We start from the raw sequence: 11522 nt of genomic DNA, 5'->3' as shown, positions 1-11522 counted from the left end.
ACATGTTTTTGCTGAAGTAATTTCAGTGCAGGACTTTTACTTGTAACAGAGTATTTGTACAGTGTGGTATTGCTACTTTTACTTAAGTTAAGGCTCTGAATACTTTCTCCAGCCCTGAATATTCCAAATCAGGTTCCGTCTAAAGGCATCTGTACTTCACTGCATTGCAAAACTGCCTCCTCGTGACTGAATTTAGCATTTACGCGCTCATAAAAGCGCGAATAATGTCATGAACAGATGAGTCTGACTGAAGATACAAAAGGGAAAACGGCGGCTCATTGAGAGGAACTTTAATCCATACTTGTTGTTTCAGGACGGGATTCTCCGCTGCCACGCAGGTACGCTGTGTGCGCCTTTGTTATTTCTCCGACTGGAAACACATTCAGTCAGTTTTGACTCGACGCCGGTATCTCTGGTTTGAGCTTTGAGTGTTAAGTTTCTTATTCGGTAACATGTCGGACGCTTTGTTGCAGTGGTGCGTGGACCAGTTACACCACAAGTTTGGCCTGGAGGCATGTGAAGACATCGTCCAGTAAGAAATGTTTTCGCTAATAAAATGTGACCGAAGTGCTGACAGACCGTGTGCCAACAAGCTAGCATTAACATCCGCAAGTCGGTCTCGTATATAAGCTAAAAAGCAGCTAGCTCATTGGTGATGTGCTGCGTTTTTCAGTTTACCGGTATGTTTGCTGATCAAAATGTCGCCAATTAAAGATACGTGTGTTTATTAAATTGACTGATTTCCTTTGGTAAAGCTAGCTATCATGAAGTTTGGTATTGCAGCTGTCACAGTGGCAGGTAGGCAGTTGGACAGGTGTATTAGCTGTTTATTAGCTAACTTAACGGTTAACCAGTGCTTTCATTCCCCAGACTGTCAGACTTTTCATCCTGGGTTATGTAACTTCTGTATCTGATGTCATAATCAGATTAATTCTAACAAACATCCTGCAATGCAATACAATGGGACATGTTTTTTAACGTCATGTAATCTCTCAGAGGCACATGAACATCTTGAATTATCTCCAGGTGCTGCTTAGTTACAACCCAGGCCCTGAAAGACAAAATATACTGATGATTTTTTAGGATGGTGGTGAACATGTGAGTACATCTGTATATGGAAATTGTGATGAGATGTCACACAGTCATTTCCTAATTAGACAAGTAATAGACTTTTGGTGAGGCTCTGTCTCTGTTTCTACACATCAAAGCATGCAGGAAAAACTCCAGGATTAGCTAGTTAATCAAAAGGAAAGAAAGAGAAAAAATACAGTACTCATCAAGTATCACAAATATTTTGAAAAATCCATGAACCGTACCTTCAGTACCCTGAGCAAAACTAATCTTAAATATTAATGAAGCAATGCGTAAGCAGACCATTCGGCATTGCTGGGTGCCACATGGATAGGACGAAGCAGTGTGTTGGTATTTTCAGTGTTTTCAAATCCACTTTGATAAGAAATGCTAGAAAATTAAAGAATAATTGTGTCATCCTGCTGCACAGATACATTCTATCCATTGAAAAGGCTGAGGAGATTGAGGAGTATGTGGGAGACCTCCTGCAGGGAACAGATGGGCGAAAAGGTCAGTTTATAGATGAGCTCCTCGTCAGATGGAAGAAGACGCAACGACAGGCCACAGATAATGCGGGTCTTTTCGTTCTCAAGGAATCCGCCTCATTAGCAGGTAAATAAATAAGTAAAAGGCTGATGTCTTCCATTGAATGCATTTTGATTTTGACTGCACACAGCAAGTACCTGCTGTGAAACTACTATGCACAACAAAGCATTGTAAATAAATATAAAATCACATTATTAAACGTCTCATGAATCTAAGTGTAATTAACAGAGATATTAGAATTTTGCTCTTTTCACATTAAGTAATTTGCTCTTCTCTTCTAGATTCACAAGACATGACCAAAGACACCCAAAAGAAGTCCAAACGCAAGGGCCGTAACAAACAGGAAGTGATGACTGTGAGCCAAACAGAGCCTGAGCCAGAGGCAGTCAAAACTCCCATTGATCTGATGAGGGTGAGTCCACATCGACCTAAACGTTTGTTTTGTTGTCACTTTACTTTATCAAAGTAATTCTTGTGGTACAACAGTGCCACAACAATTTAAGTTCATTTGTAAATGATCTGTTTCCTTTTCCTGGTTGTGCTCATTATCTTACCTCTTCTATTTCTTTCCTCTCGTCTTGTGTCCCTTCTTCATTTACTGCTTTCCCAGGCTCAAGAAAACAGTAGTACCTCTTCAACAAAGAAGAAAAATAAGTTTGTCAGTCTCTATAACAAAGAGGGACAGGACAGGCTGGCTGTCGTACTCCCAGGTCGACATGCCTGCGAGTGCCTTGCCCAAAAGCACAAGCTTATTAACAACTGCATCAGCTGTGGTCGCATTGTGTGTGAGCAAGAGGGCTCGGGACCCTGCGTCTTCTGTGGAAGCCTGGTACGCACGTCTTTTGAGTCCCTTGATTCCATTTTTGTATTTCAGTCTTCTTGCAGTGCTGACAGTCCTTATTTTCTACTTTTTTTGATTCAGGTTTGCACAAAAGAGGAGCAGGAGATCCTGCAGCGAGACTCCAACAAAAGCCAGAAACTAAGAAAGAAGCTTATGGGAGGTGAGAGTCAAAACTTGTCAGAATTATTAATCACTGAAATCTATGAAATAATGAGGTGGATTGATGCTGTGAATTTGTTTTTGTTTTGGTGACAGACTGTGGAGACAGAGATTATCTCCCGCACCAAGAGGCCATAATGAAGACTGGCTTGGAGAAAGCTGTCCAGCACAAAGACAAACTGCTGGAATATGACAGGAACAGGTATCATAAAAACACACAGTCAAGAAAAGCGCTTGGATTGGTTTACTGCTTGATGTGCAATGTCAACACTTTAACTGGACATTTTGATTACTGTAGAAAGTAATCATGAAACTTGATGGTCACACTTACCTGTTGATTTACTGCTTCTTTCACCTCCAGTGTCAGGAGAACGCAGGTTCTGGATGATGAGTCAGATTACTTTGCCACTGAATCCAATCAGTGGTTGTCGCCCAGTGAGAGAGAAAAGCTGAGGAAGAAGGAAGAGGAGCTCAGAGAACTCCGCCATGCCTCGCGCAAGGACAGGAAGATCACATTGGACTTCGCTGGCAGACAAGTGATTGATGAGGGAAATAACCTCAACGAGTACTACAACAAGTAAGACAATGTGACACGACTTGAATCAAGGCTGCGAGGCCAGAATTATGATATGCAGTCATGCTAAACACGTCTCCTTTTGAATTGTGTGCAATTATTTGCAGGTTGGATGAGACCCTCAAGGCTATGAGCAATGACTCTACATCAAAGTCAATGTATTCTGAAAGAAAAGGTGGAAGGCAGAACAGCAGGGACCTGGTCAACCCCAACATAATGCAGTCTGCTCCCGAGGTAGGTCATTTATGACATTCAGTACAGCTGATACTGGGTGTAACAATGGTGTCACCTTGTGGTACGTCTTCAACACTGCTTCTGAAAAAGTTTCTTCTTGAGACTCGTTTGTACCTTTTAGAAATTGGGACATCCATAAAATGGGTTGAAATTGACAGCTGAGGGCTGTTTTTTCCACCTGAGTTTGCACTGTCCGTTTTTTTCCTCATACTGATAATGATGACGATGAACGCTCTTTCTAGTGGGTGGATATTGGAGGCAGCGGAAACTCAAAGAGAAACGTGCAGCAGGGAACGAAAGTGGTGAAAGACAAAGGAGACGAACGTTCCAGGTTGCGGCTCCAAGACAAAGAGCTGCAGGAGATGTCTGATGGGGGCTGGTGCCTCAGCATGCACCAACCATGGGCCTCACTACTGGTCAGAGGCATTAAGAGGTAGACAAAATCCCAAATTACAGTCCTAACCTTCAAATACTCAGTCACTCGTTTTCTGTCAGGCCAGTGAGAGCAGAGTTAATGTTGAATTTTCTGTGTGTGTGTGTGTGTGTGTGTGTGTGTAGGGTAGAGGGGCGAACTTGGTACACATCCCACCGGGGTCGTCTTTGGATTGCTGCTGCAGCTAAGAAGCCCACCCCTCAGGAGACAGCTGAGGTGGAAGCCATGTACCGCCACATCTACAAGAAAGGTAAACATACTGTGCTCAATACATCCGGAAGTAAGACTGTAAATACTGGAAGTGATTTGTTTCTTGACATTTTTCATACAGCACTTGAATTGAAGTGCACACATCCTGGAATTCGCTGCCACAAAGTCTGATGTGATGTCTGTATTTTCGCTTGTTGGTGGATCTTTGATTGCTCTTGTTTGCTGTGCAGAGCCCAGGTTTCCTAAAGACTACCCCACTGGCTGCCTGCTGGGCTGCGTCAACATGACCGACTGCCTGTCTCAGGAGCAGTTCAGAGAACAGGTCAGTAAAACGCTACAACAGAAAAATCATTGTAGGTTAATGAAACCAGGCCGTAGTGCCACAGCAAATGGTGAAAACCAGTAACAGTGCTTTATTTTAACTGAAGTGTGTCATTATGACCCTAAATAGGCTTGAATGAAAAGTGTGAAGTGATACCACACAAATGCACTGTGATGCTTTGCAAAGTCACATTTGACTTGGAGGATTATATGTTCTTGAGTCGAGTGCCAAAGTTTGGTTGCCTTGTGATCCAAGTACAGGTGGTTGTAGAAAAACAAGGAAAGATGTGAGATCGGCCTTTGTTTGACTTGATGGACGGTTAGACGCTGTTACTGCTTTTGTTGTTGTTTTGTGTTGACAGCTGGGACTCTTGTCTCTCTTGACTCTTTGTCTCATCATCTGATACGCAGCATTGGAATTGCAGTTCAGTTTCAGCTATTACAACAACACTAGGGGCAGTAAAAACATTAATGTGGAAATTCTGACACACAGCTAAACACACAGACCTCTTGGATAGTGCATTGTGCATTTTATAGACATCCAGAGGCTTATTTGATCCAAGACCACACAGTACGGGATTATGTTCTCCAGACAGAAACACTCTTCCGAGTTTAAATCATTGTGTATTCGGTTTCTTACTTGGAGGAAGTTAAAATCTGGACTGTTGCTTGTTGAAAGAAGATGAGCACAATTTTCCTTGCACCTTTTCTCTTGTGTTTCTTGGAACTTTTACTGAGGTTTAGTGGATTTGACTGATTTGACTGTGCACATTATGCCCTGTGGGTAAAAATTACTGCAATACCATCTCTTACCAGCGGAGGTCAGAATGCACCTTTTCACCAGCAACTCCCTGCCAGTTTACAGTTCCCCACCAGAGACAGCATGCACCACAGGACTAACCACAGAAACACAGATCCAAGCCCTCATACCAGTTACCTCCCACCAAAATGGAGAAAAACACACATTACATTGGCATCAGCCTATTGTGTTTTTGCAGCATACTTTCATTGCAATTATTTTGTCTTAGAGCTGGAGAAGACATGAATAGCAAAGAGCACCCTCTGCTTACTGATATAACAACAGAGTGCACTGCTGCTTCCAACGCTTTTTATTTTGTCTTTTCCATGAAAACTTAAAGTGAAATCTGCCCTGAATCGAAGTGTTACAAGGACACTGGTTTGACTCTGAATACAATTTCCCAGATTGGGATCAATAAAGAAGCAGTCTAAAGTCTAAAGTGATGTGGCCAAGCGTGGAGGTGCTGCTTTGGGAGTACGAGCAGCACAGCCTTTTTGGAGTCGTAAACTGTTTACTTGAGTTTTTACACCCAAATTACTTAAATTAATTGCAGTTTTACCAAGTATAAACTGGAAGATACACCCCACTCCCCATTAAGCCATTATGTGTGTACAGAGTTGCTCTCCCATTCCCATTTAAACTTAATTACATTGCAATCCTCGTGTTGACTGTTTTGCCTCTGGCTATGGGAGAGACTGCCCTGTTTGAGGTCCACTGGTCTTATCTTTTTACAAAATATTATATATTTGCTTTTATTAGAGCTGAAGCCATTAGTTGATCGCCCTGAAAATGAATCAGCAGTTATCATGATAATCAATTCATCAAGTCATTTTTTAAGCAAAAATGCAAAACATTTACCGCTTCCAGCCTCTCAAATGTGAATATTTGCTGCTTTGATTTCGTGATAGTAATTGAGTTTTGCACTGAGAAAAGAAATTTGGAGATGTCACTTTGGACTGAAAGATTGTGATGGGTATTTTTAACTATTTCCTGACATTTTATATTTTCCAATGATTTTATAATAATAATACTTATAACAATAATGCGTAGATTACATAACAACAAGAATAATCATTAGTTGCAGCCCTGATTATTATACAAGTAATGTTATGCTTTAAGAACTCAACTGTGAAAATCTTCATTCATTTGTAGGCATTTCAGTTTTTAATGATAGGGTTGAGATGCACCACAAATGCCTTTATTAAGAGTATTTACTCTGCTTTTCCCACATCAGTCAGAGCAAAATCTCTAAACAAATACACACCCTCCAAGGTGTCAGCTACCTCTCATTATTTTTATGTTGTGTATAAACATTTTCATGCCTTATTCGATAGATGTATTATGACACAAAAGCATACGCGTGGGATGGTCTGAAGTGAAATTGTTAAAACGCGGTGTAAACACTGCACAAACATGTCCTAACCCTGCAAAGCGAGAAGCCCTCATACGCATGTACACACATGCTCGTATGCAGTCTTTCATGAGATACTGAAACACATCACAGTTGGAAATTGCCGTCTCCTGTTCCAATTAAAAAAGTAGAGCCATGGAAAAAGCTGTGATCTCCTTTCAGGGTGTCGTGCTTGTGATTTTCCATGCGCCCCTGCACACATGTTTCAGACGATGTGTCCCCTTGCATAAAGACAGTTGTCTTATTTCTGAAGAGTTCTGCATTTGGATAAAAAAAAAAAGAATCTCCTTTAAAAGTGTGCGCTGCTACATGGTTTGCATTCTGACTGCTGGGACCTGTAAATCTAAGGGCTTTCCCCTTTTGTACTCTGTCCTCATTCTCTCCTCCACCACTCATTCCACCCAGGGCTGTAAAATCATGTTTGCAGGCAGTGTGACTGCCCTTTCATCCTGTGAAAGGGTGTGTGTGTGTGTGTGTGTGTGTGTGTGTGTGTGTGTGTGTGTGTGTGTGTGTGTGTCCACTTGCACAGAGCAGCCATAAATAACACCCCCACCCCACACAAGGCCCCTCAGAAAAAAAGAAAGGCAGATGTAGAAAAATAGTGAAGCAGCCAGAGAAGAACAACAGTACCAAAGGCTTAATGATGGTGCTGAGCAGTTGGTTAGTGCTCATTCCGCTCGCCATTTTTGAAGAAGCAGAGACTATTAGCTGTTTGGCCTTTAGCAGTTTAAGCTTACTTCTTTTCATGTAAGCAGAAGAGTGCATGTCGTGCTAATGCATAGTAGCACTTGGCTGAGCTGCTGGGACGGACGCGTGGGTGAGGTGTAGGATTTACTGTCCTGTGCTGGCAGTTGTGGGTGGTTAAAAGGGGGCTGGTGAAGGACAGACAGCCATTATTCTTCAGGCTCTTCTAAATCTGCCCTCAGTGATGTATGAAATATTTAGAGAAAGTGGAATGTGGGCAGACCAGGAGAGCATGAGAGGAACACTATGAAGGAAAAAATGCAGCAAATGTAAATATTTGAATATCACTGATCCAGTGTGATAGCAGTCAATCCCCTGTTGGGGCGCTGTTGTACAAAGCAGCACCAAAAACCTGATACCCAGCTGACAGATAGTGAAGAAAGACCACCCCAGGCAGAGCAGGATTTCCATCTGCTTGACTTGGACCAATTCTTTCCCTCATTACAAATTGACTGGTGTATTGATCCATCCCCCCCATAATCTCTCACTCTTCCCAACTCCCCAACCCCCCTTACTACTGATAATTGGCCAGCCATTATGATCTGTGCTCTGTCTCTCCACCCCTACCCCTCAGTGCTCAGTCAGCAACGGGTGAAGATGTACGCCTGACCTTCCCACTGCAGAGAGCGGAGGGGTGGGGGGTTGGGAAAAAAAGATAGGTATGTTACAGACTGAAAATTGGACTGTTTTTGCTGGAAGAGCCAGAGTCAGATAATTAAAAAGGATGAGCAGACAGCTTCAGCCAAACTAAGCTGGTTTACGGGTGGTGGATATGCTGCAGATGGTTCGCTTCACACATACAAATGACACTCAGCTGTGCTATATTTTAAAATCGCGCATAAAATGTAGTCAAACAGCATTACTATATTTTGAGTACAACGTTTATCTACACATGCACAGACCCATTCGCATTCTGGTTCACAGCACAGGCAAAGGCACATCACACCCCACACAGAGCTCGAATCGTGCCATCAACTTACTCCTGTGGGGAAAAAATTGATTGGATCAATCCATGCTCTTAATAAGGGTCTAATTTATTACTGTGTTCCAAAGACCATATCACCAGCTGCGGAGCTACATGTCTTACTGAATACAAGTCAGAGAGGTCTAGTCTTTTTAACAGGCATGTCGAGAGCAAAACCAGCCACTGTTCAGTGCTGTATTGATTTGTGTGTGCGCCTGTGTTAGAGAGAGAGAGAGGGAGAGAGAGAGAGAGAGAGAGAGATCTGTACATGTATTATCTAATCAAAGGACCCTATGAATTTCCTGATGATGAAATGGCGTAGTAATACGGTCTTGAAGTTTCAACATTCACAGGGGTTTCTGAACAGTAATGTCTCACAGATAAGCACACTTCATTTACCTCAGCTCTGTTGATGGCTCACATACAACAGGTCCCTTGGCAGTAATGTACTGAATATCAGATAGACACATATTTGAGACATGGCTTGTACTCAGTGGTTTATAGCAGTGGTCCCCAGGTGGTCTAGACTCATGTTTCACATTTCTTTCATTATGAAGTCACCATCTACTGATAGGCTATATTAACATCAGTTTTATTTCACAAAATGAAAACAACAGTAAGAAGCGTGCACAAGCCCCTTTTCACTGGAGACATTTCGACATAAATAATGAAATAAATGATGTTTTAATGCAATTTAACTAACATTTCTCAAGACTGTCCTGCCCACTCATAGATACTCAAGACTCTTGCATACAGTCTTGTTTACAATGAAGGCAAAATACTTTCATTTCTTATCCTCATGTTTGGTTGCGCACCTTCTTCTGCCTTATTCTGGCTTTTATACTGCATGGAAAAAGCTGGTCTCCATATATTTGACAGCATCATCTGCATACTGTATATGTAACATATGTATCAGTACAATCTGCATACTGTATATGTATGTAACATTATCATCTGCATTTATGATACATATGTAACAGTATCATCTGCATACATGACACATATGTAACAATATCATCAATATACAGCTTCCAACAGTAGCAGCTGCGTACATTTTGGTAGTCTGCATTAGAACATACAATATATAGTATAATAGTCAAGGTGAGGAGTGGGTCCTGACTAGACTCCCATGGAACAGCTAAAGAGAATTTATTCTGTCATTTGTGTTTTAGTGACTAATAATTACAAAAACATCACAATCCAAATTGCATTGATTGGAGAGTAATTTTTCATTTAAATAATGAGTCAGTATTGCTCTGTATATGGCGTTTACATAATCTCAGTGTCATTGCATCAGTGCTCACAGGGCTATATTATACTTTTTATCTTTTTAGCGTCCAGTTAATAAAACAATTCTTATCCTGCTCTTCGTTGTAGCTTTCAGCTTCTTTATGAGTGTATATTTAACCTCATTAGCAGCATATGCTATGTATAAACTGCAGGTCAGTAGATACACAAGTACATGTCAGATAACTGAAACCATTGGCTTATACCATATCACATAGCTGCAAGCTGAGCCACTTATCTGTTAAAAGAAGTGCTGCTTTCTGTGGAATTCCATTTGTGCAAGCTCTACCTCTGACCTCCAGAGTGGAGCTCCCGTGCTTGTTAGGCAGGCTGGAAGCTCGGGCTGATGCCTGCGTTTCCTTGTGTGGTAATGTGATATTTATATGCTGAAAGCCTTCCTGCCAGCATGACACACACACACACACACACACACACACACACACACACACACACACACACACACACACACACACACACACACACACACAGGATATATTGGATGCATTCCAAAGGAAGGTAAGTCAGGCAATGCTATTTTTTCTTCCTCTCTTTCTCTGTAACATGGTGAGAATCCTTAGCTGCAGCCTCTTCCCTCTCTTCCTGCTCCCTTCCCCCCCTCCATCATTCCATCTCCATATTTTCCCCACTTTCCCTCTGACAGTATGTTTTACAGGTCAGGGCTGCGAAGTTGTATGCGTTCGTGGAGAATTCAGATTCCGCTCAGTGAACAGACGTACACATTTACATGCAACTATGCGTCTTTCTCTCTCTTTCTGCATGAGCTCAGTCACACACTAACACACTCACATTCCTCCCCTTCCTCCCTTCTCCTTGCTGGGCAGTTTGCCATGGCAGAGAGGTCAGACATCATGTGATTCTGCAGTGGTGTGTAGAATGCATTCAGCTCAGGGTCCCCAGGCACTGGATGACAACCAACCAAACCTCAGTCACAGGTTTTCAACAGCATGAAAAATACATATAACCATCTGCCAGACTTGAAATGGCCTGCTTCACTGTTTAGTATTTCACATCTGTCCTCAGACCACTTCATCGAATGTCACACAGTTTCTGCTGTCGGTGGAGCTGACAGTTAAGCCCCCTTTATTATCTCTGCTGCTCGTCCATTTTGTTCTGCTCATTTAATAGGACTTGTTCTTCTCGCTGTATGCTGATCACAGGAACTTGGAACAGTGATAAAGGGAACACAGACAGCTTCCTTTGATGGTCTGAAAGACGGCAGTGTTGATGAAAATAAGACAGAATCAAAGAGAGGTAACTGAATACTCGAGTCTATGAAGTGCTCGACTGAATGTCAAGCAGGTTGAAATTCTTCTCGTCTCTTCAACAATGATCTGATTTGTTTTTTTCAATTGGACCTCTTCAACGTGTGATTCATGTCTAAGCTGATTTTTGTCTCTTTTCTAAACTGGAAAGAATGTTGCTAAAGTCAGATCACAAGTGTTTGAGCTAGTCTGTGGTCACAAATGCAAGTCAAGTCTCAAGTTTCTGGTCGCAAGTCCAAGTCAAGTGTCAAGTCTCTTAGGGTTGTAATGAGTTTGTTATATGGTCACTTCAAACAGGCTATTGCAGTGCAAGCTAATTTGAATGGTGGATACAGCATATACGGCAGAAATAACTGATTCCGTCCAAACACTAGTAAGTATGCTGAGGGAGGGTAGTAAAGAGAATCAAAGGAATTAAATCAAGTCAATGGACTGGAATCTTTACAGGCCAGACTTTAAAGCCTGTGATTTTGTGGTTAAAGTATGTTTAGCTGTTGCTGTTTTTGAATAAGTATGTTTGCAGTTCTGTCAATGTGGCTCTGCAGACAGCTCTTTGGTCCAAGCACGTGTAACTGGAACAGCCGTTTTGTTTTTAAGTTTATGGGACAGTCTTCTGGTTCTCTTTGAAACCATGACCCCGACTGG

At 41.9% G+C, this 11522-nt stretch overlaps 1 protein-coding gene across 1 annotated transcript in view; it reads left to right on the top strand.

The window, feature by feature from the left end:
• The first annotated feature begins 357 nt into the window (after positions 1 to 357).
• The window catches only part of trip4 (thyroid hormone receptor interactor 4), a 72047-nt gene continuing 60882 nt past the window's right edge, over positions 358 to 11522 (top strand). The window contains exons 1-11 of the mRNA XM_070971815.1: positions 358 to 532; positions 1502 to 1683; positions 1899 to 2029; positions 2228 to 2446; positions 2540 to 2618; positions 2714 to 2819; positions 2979 to 3194; positions 3299 to 3425; positions 3668 to 3858; positions 3984 to 4108; positions 4299 to 4390. Of these exons, the coding sequence (XP_070827916.1) occupies positions 453 to 532; positions 1502 to 1683; positions 1899 to 2029; positions 2228 to 2446; positions 2540 to 2618; positions 2714 to 2819; positions 2979 to 3194; positions 3299 to 3425; positions 3668 to 3858; positions 3984 to 4108; positions 4299 to 4390 (1548 nt within the window). The 5' untranslated portion in view covers positions 358 to 452. The remainder of the gene's footprint in view (positions 533 to 1501; positions 1684 to 1898; positions 2030 to 2227; positions 2447 to 2539; positions 2619 to 2713; positions 2820 to 2978; positions 3195 to 3298; positions 3426 to 3667; positions 3859 to 3983; positions 4109 to 4298; positions 4391 to 11522) is intronic.

The sequence above is a fragment of the Chaetodon trifascialis genome, chromosome 1 (assembly GCF_039877785.1).
Source record: "Chaetodon trifascialis isolate fChaTrf1 chromosome 1, fChaTrf1.hap1, whole genome shotgun sequence".
Lineage (NCBI taxonomy): Eukaryota > Metazoa > Chordata > Actinopteri > Chaetodontiformes > Chaetodontidae > Chaetodon > Chaetodon trifascialis.
Note: the sequence above shows the minus strand (reverse complement) of the source record. Positions and strands in the feature narration are given on the sequence as shown.